Below are 10,662 nucleotides of genomic sequence, written 5' to 3' on the forward strand. Positions count from 1 at the left end.
TACCGTGATTAAGTTTTATAGTATCACTGTACTGCAAATGTGGTTTATGGTATAACACTGTAATTGTGTACAGTATAATTTGTGTAGACTGTAATTGTGTTTTACAGCATATAAAATAATATTAACATTCATATTCAATATAAGAACATTTACAAAAAACAATATAATTCAATAAAGTAGTCTCAGAATAGTGAATTAAACCAACATTTATTGTTGATAAATTTTTTTTAACAAGAAAAACATTTTTCAACTGAATAAAAACAATGTCAATAACCAAAATAAATAGAAGCGTACATGAAAACTACACAGTCCTTCACCTTTCTGTGTCTGATTTTTTTAAGGAAAACAGTTTTTCATTCCACTAAAAACAGGACAAACCCACCAGCATGAACATTAAATAAACTATTACAATTGTAAAACAAAAATCATTTACAAAATGTAATAATTATCAGTGGGTCCCAGGAAATAGAATGTGACATGGGATTTAGATTTCCGTTACCAGGATGGTCGGGTTCAGCGTAGTCTTTATCACCACCTGTCAAAGACACATCATCAATATTCATGTTTGCTCAGGTTATTCACTTGTTCACATCTGTCTGAGATCATTCATACTGTTGTATGGATGTGTGTACGGTATGTATATAATTATCAGCTATGTAAAAAATATTATCATCTCTGTATTCTTACCTAGTTGGAAGTCCTCCATTCAAACTCAGAGAGCCGCTGGAGGAAGGTGGTGATCCGAGGGCTGATGCTTGTAACCTTCCTCTTTACGACACGACCTGTCTTGCGGCTTGTACCAAGTTTTGCAGGGCATTTTGTTCCCATGTCTGGATTGATCCTCACAAAGAACCTTTTAACGGAAAAAAGGCTGCTTTAATTTCAAAATTAAAACATACATTACAGCAATCACCTATATGTTTCTGCAACTGTAGTCAAGCTGTCACATATATTTCATTCTTAAATGGTGTAAGCTTTAATGGTGTAAAGTATTTACCTCTGTATCATCTCCAGTGTGATGGACGCTGACTCCTGATACTCAAGGTTGAAAACGTAGTATGACGCAAAGAAGACAGCAAGGGTGCTGGCAAAGTCATGCATCTGCTCAGGCTCATAAAATACCTTGCCCTCCAAACTGATCATCCAGCGGCTTGCAGACATGAAATTATTCCCTAAAAACAGACAAGAGTCCAATAAGACAATGTGCTCACCCTTACAAATAAGGTTTCCACAAGAATGCTGGATAGCAGGCCTCACACTGTACAAAAATAGAATCCACACGGTTTGCTGCTATTTCTCTTATTATTTATTATGTAATGAAAATTATGATCAATTACAGGAAAAAACTGCCTAATGTTTTGGCATTTTGGCCTGTGCTGAAATGTTAGGCTGTTTTTTCCTGTTGGTCATTGTGTATAATAAATAATAAGAGAAACAGCAGCAAACTGTGTGTATTCTATTTTTATACAATATAAAACAGACAAACCCCTGTTAAGTAAGTTGTTGTGGGTACAAATACCACAATAATTACATAGATTTTTTACAAAAATATTACAAGAGGATTGAAACTATTTACTTACCAAGCGCTATTACCCTTGGTGTGATGGGTAAGGTCATCTCTCTCTCAACAGACATCTTGGTGGAAAAAGCCTTTAAAACACAAAAGGAACTGATTTGAATGATGATACCCAAAATCATTGAAATATTTTTCCTGTGTTTATGTTGACAGTATTGAGAGTGCATGTGTAAAATTTTAAATATAATTACGTCAGCCAAGATGAAGATTGAGTCCTCTTTTTCTTGGAAGTACTTCATCAGAAGAAGGATGGCTGCTGTGGCGATCTGGTTGTGGTTCAGCTTTGCACTGTCGCACTCACGTAGCAGATGTTCAATCTCCTTGTTCCACTGAAGTCTCTGGCTTTGAAAGAAGTTCAAAATTCTCCTTCCTTTCGTAAGAAGGGCTTCACTGAGACGTGTCTCTACCTCAATATCTGTGAGTGTGTGGAAGTGAGTGCAGAGGCCTCTTTTAGTAAAAAGAAATGGCCAATGCTCTTGAACCTCACATAAGGTGGGGGCAGGCCAAGAATTAAGCATGTGCCTCTGGTAAATATAAGTCAAAGACATATAAGTATTTACATCTGTTGTTTCAATTGCTTGAGGACCTGCTGATCTGAAGACAGTTGACATAGTCTGTCTTTTTGTCTCCAAAGTTTCAGTCGTTTCTCCTTCTGGTAGGGTTGTGGGTTGCCAGTTGATGCAACCATAGCTATCAAGTTCAGATCTCCCCCTTTTCATGGCAACATCACCCTCGTTGTTTTCCCTGGTAGACCTTTTCCTTGGCTGCTGGATTCTGCTGCTGACATTGTCTCTATTTACATGTTCAACTCTTGTTTTAAGCTGTTTGAGTAGGGAATAATAACCACAGCCTAATTGCTCACCTTCTGCAGTCTTATCTGCAAAGGTAGTGGGATACTTAGATACAATAGCTCTAGCTACCTCCCCACAAGCAGCTCTCTTAGGGTTGGGGCAGTGTACTCGCATTCCTTCTACAACAGTCCTAATCATTATTCTCCTGTCTTCTGGGTGAGCCATTCCACCAGATGCCAAGGCCTGTGAAAGTCTTGTTGGCATCTTCTCCCAGGGAACTGAAAAATTGCTGATCCAGGAAGTGTTGCTTACATTTGGTTGTGTGGAAGGGAGTTGACCTGATGCTTGTGCAGAACAGAGTGAATTACCCTGTAGTGGCACTTGCACAGTTGTTGAGCAGGTGGTTTCAGGTTCCTTTGGGTTGTTTGAAGAGCCAGAGTCCACTTGGTCGTCGATATTCACACACACACATAAACACAGCAGAACAATTCCACATTAACTATGTACAGATGGGTTTTTTTGAGTATTTATTGAGTAATACTCTTATATGAGACACAAAAGCAAGAGTGTTGGAGAAATAATACCAATGGCAATGAAAGCTAGTTTTAGTTTTAAAAGCTAGATTTTTTATGAACTATGAATTGAAAATTAAAGTACAATTTCAAAATAACTCTCAAAATAACTAATTTACAACTATTTTCAAGATAGGTCTGCAACCATTTATGACATTAATGCATTCTCACCTTTTCTGAATACTTGAACAAGTCTTCGACTTTGAATTGGTGTCAAGAAAGGCTTGATATCATCAGGCTCAACAAACAGGAGATCTTCTCTGTTTCTGACACCAATAATGTCTGTCAGGTGCTCAATAACTGCCCTCTTTGTCTCTTCATGCAGGTCAGGTAATGCCAGGTTAATTTCATGATGTAGGCTGCCACTGTCCATATCTGCAATGAATTAAGAGGATGATATTGAATGATGCAAAGATACAACGGTTAAACCTGAAGCGATATACACTGATAGCGGTGGTTCCTGTGCATATGAGATCTGAATGCAGAAAATGTTCGATAGGAAGAAGGACATTGCTCTATTCCACATGTGAATCGATAATTAGCTGTGTGCTGATGTTTCTTTGTATGATAACAAAATTGTCTTAATTCTGAACTACAAACACCACAAAATTTACACCTGTACATGGCTGCATGTGTCTGAATTTGACTTAACTTTTAATTTGCAAAGAGCATGGCAACAACACAACAGTGACTGAAAAACATCTCAATCTATTATCTGTTTGTTCTATTATTAAAGAAGGGATCTACATTGCTTGGGTTGTATCAAAAAATGGGAAAAAGTTAAAAGAAAAACTATCTATAGATCAATGTTATTAACTTAAACCATGCAGACCCTGAAACACTGGAGGAAAGATTTTGGAGGGTCTGTCAAGTTGACGTTAAACCCCTTAACAATGGCACTGCAACTAACTGCGACTAATTTACAGACCACTACACTGTCTTGCTTTTTAAATGGAACATATGAAACAATAAACCACAGTTGAGATTAGAGCAGGCTAACCTGCATCAGAAACTTCAAAACTAGGTTAGATTGTTTTAGCAGTCTTTAAATTTCCAAAAAAGTGTTGTCTACCTTTATTCTCACTAAATATGTCTTTTTACCTGCTGTTTTGTCTTGTCTCTCAAAGAACTGAGGCTACATCACACTGTCAGCGCGGCCAGCAAGGGCAGGAGGACAGCAATGCACCACACTGGGCGGGAAAAGACAGAGAGACAATTGTTAATTTAATGTTGCATTTATTTAACCCTTGAAAAATATATTTACATAATTAAATAAAAGAAAAAAAACACACAACCCATCTTTTCCAGAATAATTCAACTAATTGCTCTTTTGACCAACCTAACACAGACGTTACATGGTTTTCCTATGAAAAAGACCCTGGAAGACGTTGTATTAAAGGAAAAAAAACATGCTCCCCTTCCCACTTAAAAAAATAATAAATATTAAACTTAGGTTGGAGTTCCTCGCGCCACCAACCTAATGTTATATTAACTTTTTAATGTTGTGTACTGCAGCTCACACAAAATTAAATAAAGCAGGCTAACCTACATGAGCAAGCTCAGAACTGGATATGATTGTTTTAGCAGTCTCTAAATTTCCAAAAAAAAAGTTGTCTTTCTTTATTCTCGTTAAATGCGTATTTTTACCTGCTGCTTTGTCTTGTCTTTCAAAGAGCTGAAGCTAAATGTCCCACTGTTAGCGTGGCCAGCTTCTCAATAGTCATAGAACAGAAGCGCAGGAGGACAATGCACCACACTCGGCGGGAAAAAGACAAAGACTGTCGTTGCGCCTGTGTTCCTCGCCCCTCCCCGTGGAAAATATATATATCTAAATATATATTTAAATAAAAAAGAAAAAAACACACACAACCTATTTTTTCCAGAATAATTCAGCTAATGTGCTATTTCGACCAAGCTAACACCGATTTTAAGCCCCCCGCCCCCCGCCCCCCCCCCACACACACACACACACACAAAAAATATATATGCTCTTAAAAATTAATAAAGGAGTATGTTAGGTAGGAGAGTCCTTTGCATTACCTTATGACGTCCTGTTTGCAGTTTCCACACAGAGGTCCAACAATAACGAGGTGCAAAATCTTTTGTCCTCTCGAGCATATCATAACGAAGAGTTAACAAAGTTGGCCTGTCTTTCCTCTCCTGTCAATCACTGGATCACAGGTCATGTCAGTCAGGATATGGAGTGGTGGTTGGTAGAGGTAGGTGGGTGGGAGGGGCCAGCATGCATTCAGTGTGTGTTTCACTAAGTTGGGTTGACTAGTTCCCAGAAGAGTTCTGTACATGTTGCACGTTCAGTAAATGAGCAATTCAGTTACTGCTCGACTGAGAAGCCTCCGCCAAATTATTACAATATTCTCCACTGACTGAAGTTCGCCTTTCTGCGTCTTTTTTAAATAACTTTATTCACTACTTGTCACAAGTACAAAATTACACAAAAACAGACAGCAGCAACAACCTAAGTGAAATCCAACAACAGAATAGTGGCAAGTAAAAAAAATTAACAAAAGGAAGTGTGAATCTTGTTCAGGGTTAATCAGAGATAAGTGATGGAGATGCAGCAATGTGAATTCTGCTTTTTTTATTTGTAGTTAACCTTATAGTCTTTACATATGAATGGAAGTCAATTAAGAAAACACAGAATTTTGGGAGAGATTTGGAGAACCTTGCTTTATAAAATTTCCCTACAAGGAGGCCTTTCTGCATTCTTTTCCCTCTCCCCAGGAGCAGCTGTCACTTGAATTGATCTCTGTGGCAACGCAGTGGCAAGCACACATTTGCAGCAGCTGTGCATGTGCATACAACTGCATGCAGTAGATTAGATGATCAGAATTCTTGAACCTTACACACAGGCAAGTCCCCTAAAAAGTCAAAACCATAATACTTTCACTGGTATCATACTGACAAATGGCATAGGTTGGAGGAAACTCTGGAAATGGTTGGCAGTGAAAGAGTTAAAATGTAATGCACTATTGCAACCAACCACTGAAAGAGTAAAAATACACAAACAGTATGATGAACCATTCAAATCACATAATACAGTAGCACTACTGCTAATGTGTTAACGGTAGGTATAACTACTACCGCAATTTTAAAAAATACAGTAAGTAAATGTAAATAACCTTAATATACCCATAATGCAAAGAAAAATTATAGTAATTAACTATAGAAATGTTTTCAGGTAAGTTACTGGGCATTTTGTGGTATTTTACTGTGAAAAATGCAGCAAAGGTTAACAGTGTTGCAGATCCACTGTGAGCTGAAATTCCAATGAAGCTGTCAGAAAAATCAAAGTGATGTTTCAGATTAGTCAATGAGCTCATTAGTTAATAACTGTGTAAGATGGTGTTATGGTCCCCTGATCCTCTGCTGCCTACCCACCATCTATCTTTCCTCCCTCTGCTTTCTATCTTTGTCTCTCTGTGAGTGTGGCATTTGTGGTGTGTGTGATGTTTGGCAGTTCTGCTGGTTCCTGCTCCTCCTCGGCTGGAGCACCTGCAGTAACTGATAATCAGTCCAGCACATCAGTTTGGAAGAATTTGACTCCATTTTTGACACAGAGCAGCTTTAATTCTGACATGTTTGATTTTCTCACATGAACTGCTCGCTTCCAGCTCTTTCACACCATCTTCGTTGGACTCTGTTGGACTTGGTTGTTGCAAAGCTCTAATTTTAACAGCAGGCATGGACACTTTGTGTTCCTACGAGGCTGCAGGAGCTGATTGAGGCCACTCAGTACAACACTGATGATTCCAGCAGACATGCCACAGCACATTTCAGAAGCATCCTTGAAGCATCTCTTTGCTCTGCACCACTAAAAATAACTCTGGATCTATTTTTTACAGAAGCTCCATCAAGCTGCAGAAAACAGAGGAAAATGTGCAAAACAGAAGAAACAGCAAAGGAAATCCTGTCAGTGTTGAAAATAGAAGAGCCTGTGCAGACCAACATGTTTCTCTTCTAAAATACACCAGGTGTGGTTTGAAGGACGCAACAAAACCACATCAGAAAGACATCAGAGACTCATCACATCACTCGCTGGATTCACTGGATTATTTTTCTCTCAACATTATTTGGAACAAAGAAAACAAACTTGACTGGTTTGTGTCATTGTGGTGCTGCATGGCCCACTTTCTCCTGAGATTCAGTTCACAGACACATGTTCTGATAGTTTTCTTCAGAATTTGCTGCTATAATTCAAAATTGATTGTGTGATTAATGATGGTGAGCCAGATGGGCCAAACCATGATACTATCAGCAGATGTTTCATTGTAGTGGTGGCATCATTGATGGGATAAATGGACTGGTGCTTATATAGTGATTTTCTATTTTCATGTGGACTAAAGTAGTGGACTGACCAACAGACTGACATTAACATCAGAGCCGTGCTGCTAGTGTGGCTAAAAGAAAAGAGAAGAAGAGACAGTCATGTTGATATGAACATTAGAGAAACACATCATGGAGCTGAAATATGATCCTGCTTCCTCATTTGGACTCATTCACCTCAGCTGACACGTTCAACAGCAGACAGGTTTTTGTAGCAGTCTTTCTCACTGTGGGAGTGGCAGGATGGGGCTATGACATCTTTGGCTCTGGAACTAAACTGTCTGTAACAGGTAAGAACAAACATTTATTTTCCTTCAGTTGTTTTATTGTAGAAGCTGAAAATGTGTTTAAAGTCAGTTTCTGCTGCTTCAGGCTTTACATGTTAGTTTTTCATCATTAGTAGAGAATTCATCTGCAGCCATTGTTACAGAAGAAAAGCTCAATAATCTCTGAAAACATGTTGAAATCTCACTGAACAACTAAAGTTATTCTTTATTTCTGCAAATATTAGTGATGTTACAAATATTTAGGATTTGATCCTCTCAGTGATTCTGCTGGTTTTTAACACAAGATCATATTTGATGTTAAAATAATACAGTAGTACATTTGTAAATATAAATATAAATGTAATCATGTTTTTAATATTCAAAGATAGATTCTATTGGTGATTTTTTAAATACATTAATATATAAATTGACATTGATACTGATTAGGGACACAAAGTGTTTAAACAGTGAAGAAAAAATATAAATAATAAATAATATAGATCAAACAACAAAATATGAAATTGTTAAAGTCATGTTTGTGTTTCTTGCTTGTTTGATTTGTCAGTCTAAATTAGAAATGAAGAAAAAATTCCGCAATGGTCATATTTCAGTAAATATTTCTTCAGAAAAATAATTTTCATGACGTTTCAGATTCTTTAGATTTTATATTATAAATAATGATGAATTAATTTATACTGTTGAAAAAAGGTATTTAATTCTCATTCAAATTGCAGCTTAATTACATTTAATTTGTGCATTAATTCAAACATACACCGTATATAATCAAAACAAAATAAAAAAACAATAATCAAACTAAATAATAGATGTAGTGCCCTTCAAATTATTCCAATAACATTTTTAAGGATTGTGAAGTCTGTGAAAGAAGTATAGTATTGATTAAAACATGAATAAAACACCTGTTTAAAAACGGATACAAAAGTGGAAATTTCATTGCTGGAATTAAATCATGTTGAATTATTAATATCTCTGGTAAAACTTGTATTTAACATGGAAAATATAATTTAAATAGTTTGAAGACAAATCTATATATGCGTACATTTGTGATAAATAATATATTAAAATATCAGCAAACAAATATTTTATTTCATGATGTAAAGACACACTGAGTGTTCGTCATGTGAGCCATGATGACATGAGGTGATGACTGTGTTTGATATGAAGCTGAATCCAGTGTATGTAGTGAACTTTGTGCTGTATTGATGAGTAGTTTAGTGATCAGAGTCCATGTAGTTTCCAGGATCAGACTGAATGCAGTGCAGTGCTGGAAGCTGCTGCTGACTGTGTGAATGTGTGTCTGTGCTGCTTGTTGCTGCTGTCAAACTTCAGATGAGCAGGTAGTGAAGCCCGTGGTGAGCGTGTACCCAGCAGCATCCAGAGCCCACCTGGAGGGGAACAGCTCCCTGCTGTGTGTGGCCTCAGCCATGTTTCCTCCTCTGGTCCAGTTCTCCTGGAAAAGACAGAAGAAGAACGGCGGAGAAGCGGAGGAGCTGCCCCCTGCTGAGGGAGAGCAGCTGGAGCTCAGAGAGTCGGGACACAGCGCCTCCATCTTACTGATCCAGGAGCAGGACACCAACACATATAAATACAGCTGCTGGGTGAAGCACGAGGGGGGCACAGTGGAGGCCCAAACACAACAAGGTAATGAAGGCTTGGTGACTGTGCTGAGCAGTGATTCAGCTTCATGTGGAGATGCTGTCAAAGAGAGCAGAGCAGCAGAGGACTGACATTTCTCACTGCAGCTCCAAACATTTGACTCCTTTTCTGTTTCAGAGCTTCCAGCTCTTCCTTCTCCACACGAGGTGAAGCTGCTCTGCCTGCTGTACACAGTGCTGATAGTGAAGAGTCTGGTGTACTGCTGTGGACTCTCTCTGATGCTCAAAAACAAGGGAGCGTCCACCAACTGCACACATGCTGACTGACTGTTTCCTGCTCGCCTTTTCTCACCATCAGATTTCCTCCAGTCAGCAGTCAGAAATGTAAATTAACTTCTGGTTGGTTCAATGTTTCATTACTGAGCATTTGACCTTTTCTCATTTAATCATCTTAAAACTTCTAATATAAATGCACATAATAAGTGTGCTTTATGTGCTTGTATAAAACGTAGATTATTTGTAAAGTTTACATTTTTTAATATAAAGTTTAATTAATTTTTTGTTCAGCTGTGCAGAAAAACTCAGCTGATGCATTCAGATCCCACCATAACAAAATAACAGTGTAGTTATTTGTCTGAAGGAAAAATAAAGATTTGGATTTTAAGAATGCATTTCTCATTTCTTCTGTGATACATAACCTGTGTGACTGCAGCATTCACAGATCATAAACTTGCTCTCCTGCAGCAGACGGGCTGTGTGGCTTTCTGCTCTGCAGCCTCCACACCGTTAGCTGTGGCTTTTCACTTTAATAACACAATGACAGTTACAAGCATGAACTCTGCTGAAAGTTGTTCAGGAAGCATCTGTGTTCATGTGTGTGAGAGAAACAAAGTGTGAACTCAGAGCTGTTACAGAGTTGATGTTTAGTACGATCACAAAAGACAAATACAAGATGAAGTCTAAACATTAAATCCCACAGAACTCAAGTTGAACCGTTATGATTTAAAAACACTGAAAAAGTGAATAAATTAAGAAAACATTTGTAAAAACAATTTCACAAAACACCATCAGTTCAGATGGATATTGAGCATCTTTCTCACTTTTTCTAATAATTATAAATATGTAAAATGTTTAATCAAAATGTGTCATTGATTAATCAGCTTAATTATTCAGACTAGTACAATTTATACAAATAATATAATTGAGTTAAAAATTGAAATCAAATCATAATTATTATAATTAAGACCAGCACAGAGAAACAAACTCAAACAAAGAACATTCATCAATTTGATGATTTAACCAGTGATGAATATTTATTAAGTTCACGCTGTGCTATAAATTCTGTTGATATGAATATTAAGATTTAACCCTCATAATGTCGTCCCGATTTCCATACACCTGTGGTCCTCAGGGTCAGAAATGTCCCCACTTCATTTGAGTGTTTTTTAAAGTATAAATTGTCAATGTGTAAAAAAATACATTAAATGATGAGTTATTGTG

The 10,662-nt window shown here is 37.4% G+C and overlaps 2 protein-coding genes across 5 annotated transcripts; one reads left to right on the forward strand and one right to left on the reverse strand.

Moving 5' to 3' along the window:
* Positions 1-271: 271 nt before the first annotated feature.
* LOC148097294 (uncharacterized) lies at positions 272-4,131 on the reverse strand. Of its 2 annotated transcripts, XM_087832314.1 has the most exons (7): positions 4,041-4,125; positions 3,111-3,314; positions 1,768-2,810; positions 1,581-1,650; positions 998-1,172; positions 688-853; positions 272-535 (listed from the first exon to the last, which is right to left on the reverse strand). In XM_087832314.1, exons 2-6 carry the CDS (start codon positions 3,310-3,312, stop codon positions 688-690), a joined length of 1,656 nt encoding a protein of 551 aa, XP_087688440.1. In that variant the 5' UTR covers positions 3,313-3,314; positions 4,041-4,125; the 3' UTR covers positions 272-535. The 2 variants fall into 2 exon arrangements, with proteins under 2 accessions (XP_087688440.1, XP_087688438.1); XM_087832312.1 differs by lacking the exons at positions 1,768-2,810; positions 3,111-3,314 and having other exon boundaries at positions 4,041-4,131.
* Positions 4,132-7,428: 3,297 nt separating this feature from the next.
* On the forward strand, positions 7,429-9,796 carry LOC148097295 (uncharacterized). Of its 3 annotated transcripts, XM_087832302.1 has the most exons (3): positions 7,429-7,573; positions 8,897-9,279; positions 9,343-9,796. In XM_087832302.1, exons 1-3 carry the CDS (start codon positions 7,429-7,431, stop codon positions 9,487-9,489), a joined length of 675 nt encoding a protein of 224 aa, XP_087688428.1. In that variant the 3' UTR covers positions 9,490-9,796. The 3 variants fall into 3 exon arrangements, with proteins under 3 accessions (XP_087688428.1, XP_087688429.1, XP_087688430.1); XM_087832303.1 differs by lacking the exon at positions 7,429-7,573 and having other exon boundaries at positions 8,992-9,238; positions 9,350-9,796; XM_087832304.1 differs by lacking the exon at positions 7,429-7,573 and having other exon boundaries at positions 8,992-9,222.
* Positions 9,797-10,662: the final 866 nt, after the last annotated feature.

This window comes from Neolamprologus brichardi, chromosome 18 (assembly GCF_056152115.1).
Source record: "Neolamprologus brichardi isolate AB-2024 chromosome 18, ASM5615211v1, whole genome shotgun sequence".
Taxonomy (NCBI): Eukaryota; Metazoa; Chordata; class Actinopteri; order Cichliformes; family Cichlidae; genus Neolamprologus; species Neolamprologus brichardi.

Excerpts from the sequence above, each read along its gene's own strand:
- LOC148097295 (XM_087832302.1), top strand. The coding sequence starts at position 7,429 with ATGATCCTGCTTCCTCATTTGGACTCATTCACCTCAGCTGACACGTTC. Across the intron at positions 7,574-8,896 it reads AACTAAACTGTCTGTAACAG|ATGAGCAGGTAGTGAAGCCC; the intron begins GTAAGAACAAAC and ends GTCAAACTTCAG. Across the intron at positions 9,280-9,342 it reads ATGCTGTCAAAGAGAGCAGA|CTTCCAGCTCTTCCTTCTCC; the intron begins GCAGCAGAGGAC and ends TCTGTTTCAGAG.
- LOC148097294 (XM_087832314.1), bottom strand. The coding sequence starts at position 3,312 with ATGGACAGTGGCAGCCTACATCATGAAATTAACCTGGCATTACCTGAC. Across the intron at positions 2,811-3,110 it reads TGTTCAAGTATTCAGAAAAG|TGGACTCTGGCTCTTCAAAC; the intron begins GTGAGAATGCAT and ends TCGACGACCAAG. Across the intron at positions 854-997 it reads ACACTGGAGATGATACAGAG|GTTCTTTGTGAGGATCAATC; the intron begins GTAAATACTTTA and ends TTCCGTTAAAAG.